Genomic DNA, 13,147 nt, shown 5'->3' with positions numbered 1-13,147 from the left:
GATATTTACAACCCGCTAATGCGGACACGGGGGAATCCAGGCATGTGATTCAGAGAAAAGAGCAGGGCCACTTCAGTGACAGCTGTATGAAAGGTGGCTCTATGTTGGGTCAGCATAATGATTTTGATAGCGCTCCTCTGTGTGGTCCAAGAGGAGTGGGAGTGTGGGTCACCTGGTCTTGTTCAGCCCCCCACCCACCCTGTGACCTTGCGCTGGGGTCCCTCCACTTACAGCCACTAAAACCTGCTGCCATTAAAGCAGCTAATCACACTGAACAGCTGCATCCCTCACTGTACAAATCCTCAACACCTTGCTCTCCCACCCACACATATACTCTGGCAGACAGACAGACACATACACCGGCATCCACGCACTCCCACTCTTGCTTTGCTAATGGCAAGCCGCGGCCTACTGATGTTTAAAGCAAAGGGGTTTAGTGTGTAGGCCTCTGATAAGCCGCGCTGAGCTGTGAAAACACAGATTACATTTCTGCGGCTTATTACAGACACCGCGCCTCCTCCTCGCAGCCATACCGTAATTGCAACCCAGAAACCGCAGCCTCCGCTTGGCTGCGAGATACGGGTTGATGGGGACCCCCGCGGCAGCTCTCTGACAGCCGTGCTAATTCAAGTCTACGTCCCCCCATATGTTTCGCTGCAGCGCGGCCCCCCTCCTGCGATAAGCTGCAGCCATATTTCTTTTAAGTGCTTTCCTCGATAAATCAAGTCGGGACCGTGATATCAACGGCTGTCTCTTAGTGTCTTCCTCACACTTTTAAGACTTCATCAAAATCGGGAAAGGCAGGAGGGAGAGGGCAATAGTCCAAAATACACCTGAGGGAAATATCTATGAATATCACAGATTTCTATGACTGCTGAGTTTGCAATCTCCCCTCACTACTATAAGTTGACGCTCATGCAACCTGTATGGGATACAGTATTTGACAGCTAGTTCTAATATAATAATGTTGCCTTCGTGGGATACATTTGATATTCTTGTATACCAAAATTGCCTTTAAATGAGGTATAATTTTGATATTTCTGTTTGATGTACTGTAAGTTGGGATATCCCCTCTGAAAACAAGAGTTTAGTTCCGTGGAATGCCAAAGCCAACCAGGCATACATTAAATCCCTGTTTCTGGCAGGCTTTGAAAGTGCCTCCATCTGCAAATACTTAGACTTCTTTTTTTCTCAGGCTCAATCAGAGATAAAGGCCATTGTGTTCCAGGTCCAGAAGTAAGACAATATCTCCCAAACCTCATAGAAAACAATTAGGACCCTGTAATTACACCATTGGTCTGGAATTCCAGCCAAGTCCTGAGGTTGGGGTGGGACACTAAAAAAAAGAGAGCAAATATGAAGGGTGCCTGTCTGATGGAGTGTTATCTTACTCCACTTTGACTCTGACAGAGTAGGTTTGCCTGTTATCAGCCTGGGTGTGATGTAATGTTTTGCTTTTGGAGCCCTTGGCTTGAATATGATAGGGCCAAAAGGCCAAAGATCCCGCAGGCCTTTATATGTGATTGGAAGACGGCATAATCCTCGCTCATTCATGCCTGCACTCTGCACTACTGCCTTGGTTGAGAGGTTTTGAAAACACACAGTCCCAAAACTAAAACAGAGACACGTTATCTCCACTCCAGACAGGACTTGTTGATTTGTGTCGACTAGTCTGCTGGCAGGCCAAGGGTTAGAATGAAGCACAGACGAAGAAACACAGACAAGCGAGAAAAGACTAAGAAACTGATTGATAGCTGAGAGGGTTTCAAGTGGAAAGCGAGTCGATGACAAAATGTAGCCGTATCAGTAACCGTGTTCCCAGCATGTACTGTATTTCCTCGTGATCCTACACCTCCAGCCGGAGTCCGAGCCCCAGAGTCCTGCTGGTCTGGGCATTGTTGAGGGAAGGGCTGCTGTAATGCAGACCAGCCTTGGGAGTCAGACATGGCCAGGGGGTTTTAGGGGCTGGTGGGAGAACTGTGGAGGCAGAGGCAGGGGAGGGAGTAAATGAGTGGATCATGCACATTTTCCACAGTCTGTGAAAAGCAGACAAGCAGAGGAAAGGGGGTGATGGGAGTGAAGGTATATACCCAACATTAGAACTATGAGAGGGGGCTTTGAAGATGCATTATTTAAGTTGCGCGTCCGCAATTAGCTATTTTCTTATGGGAGAGAGGTTTATGAGATTCAAGCAATATGTTTTTGGTGTCTGACACGTTTTTTTTGTTTTTTTTACAGAGAAGCTTAATTTTCCTTCTTAATTCATGATAACATTTTAGAGATATTACATTGCCTAAAATTTCAAAAGTTGTAAGTTCAGTTGTAAGTTATGACCACATAACTCAATGTCATACAGGTGCCGATGGAGCCAAACAGAGATATCGGAGCTTGGATTTGAAACTTGCACCCATTGAGCTATGAGGGCAGCTTTAACTTTGCTTGGCAACACTATGGCAACAGACTTAAGTACAATCAAGTCTCCAGCTTCGCCCGCGTGGCAAGGTTTTATTTCTCCTTAAAGCGGGGAATGAGGCGGTATCAGGTTCTGCGCTGGCAAGGGGTTCTGCTCACGCGGCAGGAGCAGAACAAAGCGCCGGTGGCCCTGGATGCCGTCCATGGTGCGGGAGAGTAAGGCCGCGTGAATGGGACCTGTCACTTCCACTCAGCACCGCCTGTGATCTGAGCCACCCGGAACGGCGCTCAGATAAGTGGCTAATCCCAGCATCCCCGTTGGCTCGACAGCCCCCTACTGCCATGACAACCAGAGGGGAATCTCCTCCAGCAACAACTTAATTGGATAATTCTTCCCCGTTTGACTGTGTGTTCCTCTGCTTTTGTGAGTAAAGTCTGGGCTGTCTGACTGTTCAGTGTTTTTGAGAGTGGGGGAGGTCTAGAGGGTGTAGAGCATAATATTCACACAGTACACATATTTACCTTGTGTGTCCAGGCATGTGTGATGCGAGTGGGAAAAGCGGAGTCATTTCTGCCGTCGAAGCCACATTAAAGCAGACTGCAGGCCACCGGGGAGGCCTGAGAGTGGCTGTTAGCTCACCTGGGAGTGGGCGCACGAAAGAGAAAAACAGCCTCTCTTTTCAACACCACAAAAAAGTGACCGCTTTAACCACAGTAAACATTTATTGTTCTTTGGTGTCACAAAGCCCAAAGATTTATGGTTACGCCCAGCCAAGTCCTGGGTCCCGGCATAAACAGACGCTCCACCCTTTTCCCCAGACTGCCGAGACACGGGGGCCAGTGCCAGGGGAAGTCATTACGCACTGAGCGGGAGTGTGTGTGTGTCTGCCTCTGTGTGTATGTGTGTGTCTGTGTGTACGTGAGTGTGTGGTGGGTAGCTACTGTAGTCGAAAATGAAAACAGCAGCGCCAGCGTGCCACTTTAAGAGGACGAAAACATGGTTCCAGCTGGACCATAAAATTCAAAACCACACAAAAGAATCAACCCCTCTGTACTACAATGACTCTTAGAATGAAAACATAAAAACTGATTAATAAAGTCGAGGTATCTGGCTCAGCCTGAAGATGCTGACGGATTATTTTTTCTTCACCCTATTTAGAAGAAGGGGGAAGAAATCAGTCCTGTCTTAAGGGATTATTCGTACAAGTGTATTGGAAGGCACAAAGCTACTGGAACGGGTTAGAGGATAGCAACGCAAAAGAGAGGGATGCAGATGTTGACAGAACAGGGAAAGAAAATGGTGATGGAAGAACCTGAGATGAGCGAACTTGGAGCGAGAAAGAATGAAAAGAGAGGAAGCGGAGAGGAAAGCGAGGGAAAGGGGAGACAGTGAGAGTGCGGAGAGAGGAAGAGAGAAGTAACGGGAGCCAAAGCCGTCCTGGCATCCCGTTCCTCTTAACCATTTCTCTGTCCTAGACTGTGATGTTGGCTCCGTCTCAGAGGCTCCAACAGACCCAGAACCAATCACAGAGGAAACCTACTGGATCCTCTGCTCAAACTATCAATCATCTGCTAGGTTCTCCTGCTTCAGCAGAACACCATGTCCTAAAACTTTTATTTTTATCTGCTGCTGTGTAAATAATGTGTGGATGTGTCTGTGACTCATCGCCCGTTGACCCTTCTTCATTCCTCTGGTCCCTCTGCGTTAACTCCTGTTTTGACTTACCTTCTTCACAGGTGGCGCCGCTGAATCCCGGACAGCATTTCCATTCCAGAGAGGTCACAGTGCGGTACACCAGCTTATAGGAAGGTCTGACCACCGTCCTGTAGCTGAGGGACATGTACAAAACCCACTGCTGTCACACACAAGTAAACACTGCAGAAGTCACTGTTGCCTATGTATATACTGTGCAATTATGTGACTGTGATAATTTGTTTTTCTCTGTGGCATGTGATCTGTGATCTGTGAATCTGAAGCACAATTAAAGGAAAATTCCACCCTGGGATACTCTTACTGTACACTGTCATGCATCATTACAGAGGTTATTCTGTGATTAAGTGTTGTAATTTTTGGTTTGCCCACTTTCCCTCAACCTGCCACGTCTACTTCTACTTCAGTTAGTGATTTCCCAGAATGCCTTTTGACAGCCCCCCCTGAGAATGGGCATGAATTTGTTACATTCATCCGTGGGTTTTACGTGGAAGGTGGAGAGAGCAATAGCGCTAGCATAGTAACAGCAGGAGAGCGAGTCTTTCCAGTCGAGAAAAAGTCGCACCCCTTATTCGAAATGCAACATGTCCTGTGGCTGCATTGCATTCTGGTCTATTGAGGCTACTGTTGGTGGAGAAATTGGTGCCTCTTCTACGCCCTCCCCCTTCTCACCTGCCCCCTGTACATCCCTGTGGCCAGCGGCATGTCTGGTAGACCCGCTGCAGAAGTGTCCCATTCTGTACCTGGCAAGTCACCGTCTTAGTGACCGTATGAGGACACCAGTTCCTGAGAGAGAGAGAGAGAGAGAGAGAGAGAGAGAGAGAGAGATTGATATGAAAATCACATTTTAAAAGTGACTAAATCAAGGAAGAACAGTTGATATTTTTAAGCTGTAAGTAAGGTACAGGCCATTCCATATAGAATATAAAAGAGCCACACCATCTCTCCCTCAGTCACATTCACTCACACTACAGCACACTCACAAAAGGAAATTAGCCATGCGCTCACACTCAATACGCTTTTCTCTACCCAGGGGTTTTGATTCTTTCCTCCCCTCCCCCCACCCTTTTCTTTTGAAACTCCTTTATGGTGTTTACATGGGTTCAATCGGCCATGAGATTTGCAGGAGTGCATTGTAGGCTGTATTTACATTGCGGTCGCTCCCCTATCAATACACATCCGTTAGCTTTCGTCTCTGTGGGTCTCCGAAGAGGCAGAGTCACTGAGGAGGGAATGGAGGGGGAAGAAGGGGTCCCACACTGAGATTAGAGTGAGTTTTTCTACACGGGCTAGTGCTGGGTCATGAGTCCACTCCCTTCCCAGAGAAGACTTCGCAAGACTTTATCAGGATTCACTTTGCACAGCTGGGGAGGCTGTGAAGGAACTGACCTGCCAGGAAAAAAAGCTTATGTAAAGGTCAGGGGTGAAGATCTGATAGTGTGGATATGATCTGTTAGAGCTGGTCTATTGGAGCATGCTCCCTTATATTCACTTCCTAGTTCTTTCCTAGGCCTCTAGAAGCACAATGAGTTATTTTCGCAATGTCAAACGCTCCTGTTATAGCATCCGAGGCCTCCACTGGGCTAAAAGTCACCAAAATTAGATAGAGAAGGGATTCAGTGGAGCAGAGTGAGAGCTAAACTCAGTTTTATCCTCGACCAAGAACTCTCAGCTCCACTAGCCTTCTAACGGGAAGAGATATCTGATCCTGATTGGCATTGGAGCAACGGTATGGTTTCAATCACAGCATTATTGGTCAGAAGAATGCTAACAAGCAAAATAATGCTCACTGAAGTAGGGAATCTTATTATGGTATTCATTAAAGTTGCCCTAAATTGTGGGCCCTTCTGATAGAATGAAGCCACTGGCAAACCAGGCCAGAGAAACCATAAGAAAACTCTCACAGACTAACATGGCAATAAGGTTTAGCTTGAGAGGGCAGTTTCTGAGTTTCAGTGAATAGATGGGAACCAGTGCCTACTGAAAATTAACAAAATGTGTTTACCGTAGTAAATATTAGAAACACAGACCTGCAAAGATGTCATTCCTGTCTGTTTGGAGATAGTGGTATTTTTTTACTTCCCTTCATCCCTCTACTCGTCAAATCAAGGAAACACTGAAGGGTAGTTAGAGGGCTCTAATGTATGGAAAAATTGCAGAGGCTGTTAGAGCTAACATGTGTTACTAGTCTCTTATTAACAATGAAGTGTACAAATACCATGATTACCTTCACATGGCTATAGCTGCAGGAGGAACATGGAAAACAATTACTGTAGCCTGTGTTTATACAATCAATAGCATGTATAGAGAGAGAGCCGTATGTGGAAACCACAAAGGAGACTGTGTGCCTCTTAGCACATAACGACACTTTGTGTGTTCTGCTGCCAGTGTGTTTGCAAGAGTGGGAGGGTGTTTCCACCAAAGTCTGTTTGTCAATATGTGAGACCATATGTTTGTGTGTGTGAGAGAGAGTGCGTTTACACTAAAGGAAACTGCCAAAGGCATAGGATGCAGAGCAGCCCTGAACCAGCTCCCATTAACAATCCCCACATGTTGCGGTGCCCGCACACAGACCTGGGCCCTTCTGTGCTTTAGAGATATTTCTCTTTGATATAACATTTATGGTTTCTGGCCAAGATACCTGTGTGGTTTCATGAAGAGTCAGCCACTTTCACTGGCTGTCTATGTAGTGATGTAACTCTCTTTTGTTTCACTTACATAAGCATGAAAATCATACTTCTCACACATATGCATACAAACAAAAACAGGGCGATTAAGATAATATTATTTTTTGTTCTTTGTTGTATTTTGAAAAAAGCTATTTCGCCGGTTTACAGTTATCAGTGAAGAAAGCTTGAGTTGTAGGTAAAGTCTTGACAATATTCCAGGGAGGAATAAAAGTATAAGGAAAATGTGCAAAAGTAAGATATGGCTTGCACTTTCTAATCATAAACCACTGTCACGTAAAGCAAGTGGGTAATAAATCTGCTGCGAGTGTTATTTAAATACAGACCCTCCCTTAATGTAACTTAGTATATCCATCATCCATAAGGGCTACAAAAACGAACACGGATCTATATTATTACTCGGTGTTTGCTTTCCCTCGTCCAAAAAAAATTGCTCTAAGCATCGGTGGAAAAAGCCAGACTGGAGGAGCTGTGGTCAGGTAGCGCCGGGAGCAGGGGGGCGAACCCCAACTCCTCCCCACCACTCATCCTCCAGAACCAACAGATAAACATCAGAGTTTCCCAGGCTGAGGGGAGGCCACAGCTTCACCTGGGAACAGCTAAGAAAGTCACCAGGGGGGAAGAAGAAGGGGAAGTGGGGGTGGGTTTATGGTCTCCCTCTCTCTTTGCATTGCACTTATGTAATTACAAAAGAGGAAACGCAAACCAGTGCCATTTCAATGAATGGAATAACAAAAAGCAGTTTGCATAACAGAGCTTATGATGATTTGCCAATTGACTTGCCTTGTGCTGTAGCAAAACATAACTTGCTGACCCTGATTCACACTATACATAATAAGTATGTGACTGTGAGAAAAACAGCTAATATCTTCACCTCATGGAGGATGGGAGGGAGACTGTTTTGATGTTCCCTTGGCCTTGGGGCTTAGAGATAACTGTATTAACTGAGCACAGGTAACTATCAACTATCTACACTATCTCCATGAGACCAAAGCTGATCTGGAAATCACACTTGTTTACTAGCCTGACAGCAAATAACTGTCCTCACTTAGTTAGAGAGAACTATTGTATAATGGTCCATTGGATTTTGCCTGGCTTTATGCATGTCAAGGGACACAGGTGCACTCATTCTTTCTCTCTAAAATGTTTTATAGTCAACGCCGTCCTCTTGCTGGAGGTGTCCTTGTGCTGTGAAGTGGGAAACCCACCAGCACCATGCTGTTTCACTGGCAAAGGCACCAAGCAGGCCTTCGGTGAGTATCAGGTCTCTATGCAAACATGGCGCACTCAGAAAGCTGGGCCCAAACTAAATAAATCATCAGCCATCTCTAGCAGTCACACACATCACAGCCAACAGTTAAGAGAAAAATCCTTAATTCTTCAGGGATGGAAAAATCACAGCTTTGGCCCATCTGTTCCTCAACACTACTGACGCCAAGACAGTAAAACATTGGGGGAAACAAAAACGTGCTGAACCCCAAATGAATGCTAATGCTGATGGAGAGCTCATGAACCTGTCAAAAAAAGCTTATATCCTTTAAGGAGTAGTCGCTCACCTCGACGTGGCTCGGGACTCGTACACTGTGCAGTCTGCATCTTTCATGATCACACTAGACTATTGAGTTAGGTTAGTGCACTTCCAGCGACTGGCTGTGCAGGGAGGTGGAAGCTGAGAGCCAAGCCCTGTGAAACTGACGGAGGGCGAAACGCTGGTTCGGAGCAGAACGACACTGTGGTGAAAAACGTCCAGGTGCAATCCCTGTTGTGCTTTCTGTTCCACTGTTTTTTCCCTCTCAATAACTCCCTGCTTTTGGGACGAAGCTGAAAAGTCTGACGCCCTTTACAGCCAGCCGGCCGTTCTTCTGCTGTAGGAGGTGGACTGAGCGCTCAAAAATATGTTTGAATTGCAGTATGATAGAAATCTGAAGGAATTTCTCTAGATTTCTGGCTGTGGGAAAAACATACTTGAGGAGAACAAAGGACAAAAGACAGATGTGGCATACGGCCAGAGAGGAGAGGAGAGGAGAGGAGAGGAGAGGAGAGGAGAGGAGAAGAGGAGGAGAGGAGAGGAGAGGAGGAGAGGAGGAGGAGAGGAGAAGAGAGGAGAGGAGAGGAGAGGAGAGGAGGAGGAGAGGAGGAGGAGATGAGACAAAGGTCAATTTACCATAGGGGTCACACAAGGGAGCTTCCCATGGGAACAAGGAAGGGAAAGGAAAGACAATTATGATGCACTGTGGGTCCCACGGGATGGAGAAGAGGCATGAGATAAATGTGGTGCAGCAACGAATGGGGGAGAGAGAGAGAGAGAGAGAAACAGTGACATTAATGAACAGAGCGGGATATGACATTCCACGAGTTATAATCTGCAGCTGCTGAGAAAAACAGAGAGAGCTATATAAGAATTAGCCTGGAGAGGACAATGAAACACACGATTTGGCGCCAAAGCTTTTACTTCCTTCAAGTGTTTGATGGAATAGCGTAAAATAAAGAATGTTTCGTATAATTTGAGAAATAACAGGAGCAGGAGCGTGAGAGACAGAGAGAGAGAGAGAGAGAGAGAGAGAGAGAGAGAGAGAGAGAGGGAGAATTAAACAAAAACAGATTCAAGTAATAGCGGTGTGTTTAGTCGGGTTTACATTTCGAAAGCATTATAGAGCTGCTGAATGAGAAGCTAATGGAGAATATTAGGGGTGGCCCATTGTGCTGCAGTTCAAAGCCATCATGTCAGGGTCTGTGGTGAATGAAAAGTAGAGGCATAGCTTTCCTACTAGTCCTGGCAAAAGGGGCTTCTTCATCCCCGATAAAAATCCCCTCGCAGGGTCAGTGAACCCACAAAGCAAACATCGAGAGCTCATCAAAGCGCCGCAGCGAGGCCTTGAAGGGCCGGGCTAAGTGATTCACAGAGAAACTGGGAAAACTCTCCTCCGCCGTTGAGCTCGACAGCGAGTCTGTTTTGAGCATTTGGGTCTGGAACACCTGTGAGCTCTGAGTGTGTTTGTGTCTGTGTGCGGTTCGGTATGTGCGTCTCTGTTTCTGTCCTGCGTGTTTGTGGTTGGAGGTCAAAAAAAAAAAAGAAAAGAAAAGAAAGATAATTCAGGAGAAAAGGGAATTTGGCATCTCCACGTTTTACTGCAACTGCTTTGAGATTATTTGAGGGAATTCCACTCAGTTGAAGAATTTACATGTCATACCTACGGCCTCATGCAGCCCAATTGGGGTTCATGAATGTGAACTGATTGTTTCCAATAGCAAGAAACCAAAGACGTTTAGGACTCTAAGCTGTGATGTCATGCCAGCGTGCGGCTTAGAGCTGCTCCATTGACCATGAATGAGACACTGACTTTGTGGAGTGGACACTTGCAATGTTTGTCTGAGCCAAATGAGCTGTATGTAATGGTGGTACTGGTATATGCCCTCATTCCCAGAAAATCACCATCTGTTCCATTATCTATGGAGCTGTACATGCGTTTGGTATCACAGATTAGGGGGAGACAGAGATGAATGTTTCCGAATGTTGACACAAAGCAAGTGCACATATTTGAGCAAGTTATTTGAATGGCGAAATTTGGTGACGTTCCCCTTTAAGCTACACAAGTCTTAGCCGCTGGAATCCCTGTCATCTCCATTCCCATGGTTAAAGAAACGTGGATATGGTTAAGGTGCTGATGGGTGAGGAATGAGGGGCTCACAGGGCTCAGACTGCCTGTCAGACCATGACAGGTCCTCCACAGGAGAAGAAGAAGCAGGCCAGATGAGAAATAAAGAAGCAGCTACCTTCTTAACCCCTCGCTGTGCTGAGCTCATATAGTCATTAACAAGGACAAGGGTGAATGAACGCTTTATTGGCTATTCTGCACTAGTCAAGAACTTACTCAAGAGTTGTTAATCCTCTTCGTTTGGGTAATCAGTGTGTGAAGTCTGGGCTAGTCTGGGAAGACATTCTGAGTTATTATTTTTCCTGTGACAGATCCCTTTCCCAGTTCTCTCAAAATAATATTTATTTCCCCCTTCAGTGCCTAAATCCCAATGATTTAGGCGCTGAAGGCGTTGTGACTCAGGAATGTCAAATTGCTCATGCTCTGCCCATTTGAGAGCCTCCTATTCTCCAAATCCACTTGCCACTGTTTGGCTTTTGTTGACACATCATAAACACGCCTGTCTTTGTAGATCAGACCAGACAGCAGGTGGACGGAGACTTCCAGCTCCTCTAATGTCACTTCAAAACCCGCTGACCTCTCTGCCTCCTGACTCACAGCAGCGGCTCGCAATCCATCCGTCCCTCCATTCGTCTCCGTTTTCCCCAAACTGCAACTTTCAAACAGCAGCACACCGAGTAAACTGTAAACTCATCTCCTCTTCTCAAAACAAGCCCAGATGCTGCGGAGCCCCAGCTGCATGTGTTTAGTAAACATGTCCGCAAACCTCTGCCGGTGAGTGACAGGGGGAGGTAAACCAGCGGACCGAGGCCGGGACCTCGCCAAGCCACCTGGACACGCCCAGGAGAAAGGCCTCAGCAGGCAGGCAGGAGGATCTGCAATCACCCCCACCCCCCATAACCACACACACACACACACACACACACACACACACACACACACACACACACACACACACACACATACTTTGAATCTAACAGCATAAATATTTGTGTGATGGGAAACGTCGTCTCTTCGTTGCACTGGCCAGCCTCCGAGACAAACACGCGCTTTATCCAGGAGGGAAGCAAAGCTGGCCGGTGTTCTTCCCTTTGTGTTTAGTCTGACGGCTCTCCTTCAGATCCGCCCTCATCAACAACTGTGCTGCCTGTCGCCCAGGGAGAGGCACTCCTTTCATGTCCCTATTCATTCACTGACCTTTTTCTCAGCTATTATTCAAGCTGCACTTTATTAAAAAAGAAATCATCGCTTCCCCATTCGCTGTCTGTAACGCTGATTCAAGATGCATTCTGTCTTCACTGCTGGGAGCCACATAAGAGCCGGATTTATGCTGGCAGATCCCAGGACTACGTTGGTGCTTTGTGCCTGTCTCGTGTGGAGCTTAGTGCTAGATCCTCTGAGGGGTCGGAGCACATCTTTGAGGAGCACACTGACAGCTGACAGGGAGCAGATGTTGGAGCAGAGGGCTGCTGCTGCTGCTGCTGCGGCTGCTGGACAAATAAAGAGCCCAGCAGAGCACAACAGCTCAGAGACAGCGGGGCTCTCAGGAGCCATAAGGGCCACACAGAGAGTAGGTGGGTAAGCAGGGACAACAATGAGGATGGGAGTCAGCAGAGCAAAGTGTGCTGCCAGAACAGGAAAAAGGAAATCGACTGTCAGGAAGACAATGAGACCTGCTAAATGGATTGGGATGGGAGTAGCTCTGCAATGGCATTTATTGATTGTGTAAACAAGGAGAAAAAAGTAGGGTTTAAACACTGATGTAAACAGGATGTTTATTAGCATATGGAAAGACAAAAATGTGAGGTTTAGTACACACGAGGTCTAGGTAATTTAATAATATAAATGGACTGCATTAAAGCAATCCAAAGCGCATCTGTCCTCATTAAAGTGAAGCTCTCATTAAAGTAGATTTGATTATCCCATCTTACCTTTTCTGATAGACTGAGGTGTGGGAGGCTGCCGTCTGGTCTCTGCTCAGTTGCGTCCCAGTTGAGTAGGTTTTGTAAAGTCCCGTCTTCCAGGTCCCGTCAACAGCGGCGGTCAGCCACAGCAGCAGCGCAGTCCAAAGCAAACTTTTTCGGTAAAGCGCGGGCACGCACTCCAGTTGACACGGTCCCATTTCCGTGGCGTCAAAAGTAGCCTACGGCCTGAAAAGTTTTTTCAAAAGCTCAACTTCCCCCGGTTATAGAAAGCAAACCGGTTAGTGTGTCCAGCTCAGGGGGGAAATGAGTCAAACACCACCGGGTTGGCTGGTTACTGAGAAGACGCGCATCCCATCCACTAAAGCAAACATGCGCTCCTATATATATATATATAAAAAAAAAAATCAATCTCTGACACTCAAGGCGGACAGATTCCTGGTGAAATACTTCAAAAAATCTCAATGAAATGAAGGAAACTGCCGCCCTAAACTCTTGCCGACTTCCCCAAGAGTGCGCCTCTCTCTTCCCGTATGTCTCTATGTGTTAGTGATCCGACAGCCGCAAATCAAACCACTTTAGGCACTGTACTGTGTGTGTGTGTGTGTGTGCTGTGTGCGTGTGTGTGTGTCTGTCCTCCTTTCTCTGTCGGCTCTGCCTACCTCCGTCTGTGCGCACTGCAAGTCGAGCCTTTACACCAGTGGGCATGAAACCAGTTTTATAGTCTCCCCGGGTCTTTAAAAGCACAGCCTGCTGGCT

At 46.7% G+C, this 13,147-nt stretch overlaps 1 protein-coding gene across 1 annotated transcript in view; it reads right to left on the bottom strand.

Moving 5' to 3' along the window:
- The window catches only part of emid1 (EMI domain containing 1), a 49,670-nt gene extending 36,750 nt beyond the window's left edge, over positions 1-12,920 (bottom strand). The window contains exons 1-3 of the mRNA XM_071920897.2: positions 12,398-12,920; positions 4,796-4,909; positions 4,139-4,242 (exon numbers count right to left, since the gene is read on the bottom strand). Of these exons, the coding sequence (XP_071776998.1) occupies positions 4,139-4,242; positions 4,796-4,909; positions 12,398-12,588 (409 nt within the window). The 5' untranslated portion in view covers positions 12,589-12,920. The remainder of the gene's footprint in view (positions 1-4,138; positions 4,243-4,795; positions 4,910-12,397) is intronic.
- Positions 12,921-13,147: the final 227 nt, after the last annotated feature.

The sequence above is a fragment of the Centroberyx gerrardi genome, chromosome 8 (assembly GCF_048128805.1).
Source record: "Centroberyx gerrardi isolate f3 chromosome 8, fCenGer3.hap1.cur.20231027, whole genome shotgun sequence".
NCBI lineage: Eukaryota > Metazoa > Chordata > Actinopteri > Beryciformes > Berycidae > Centroberyx > Centroberyx gerrardi.
The sequence above is the reverse complement of the archived record's forward strand: the minus strand, read 5'-3'. Positions and strand labels throughout refer to the sequence as shown.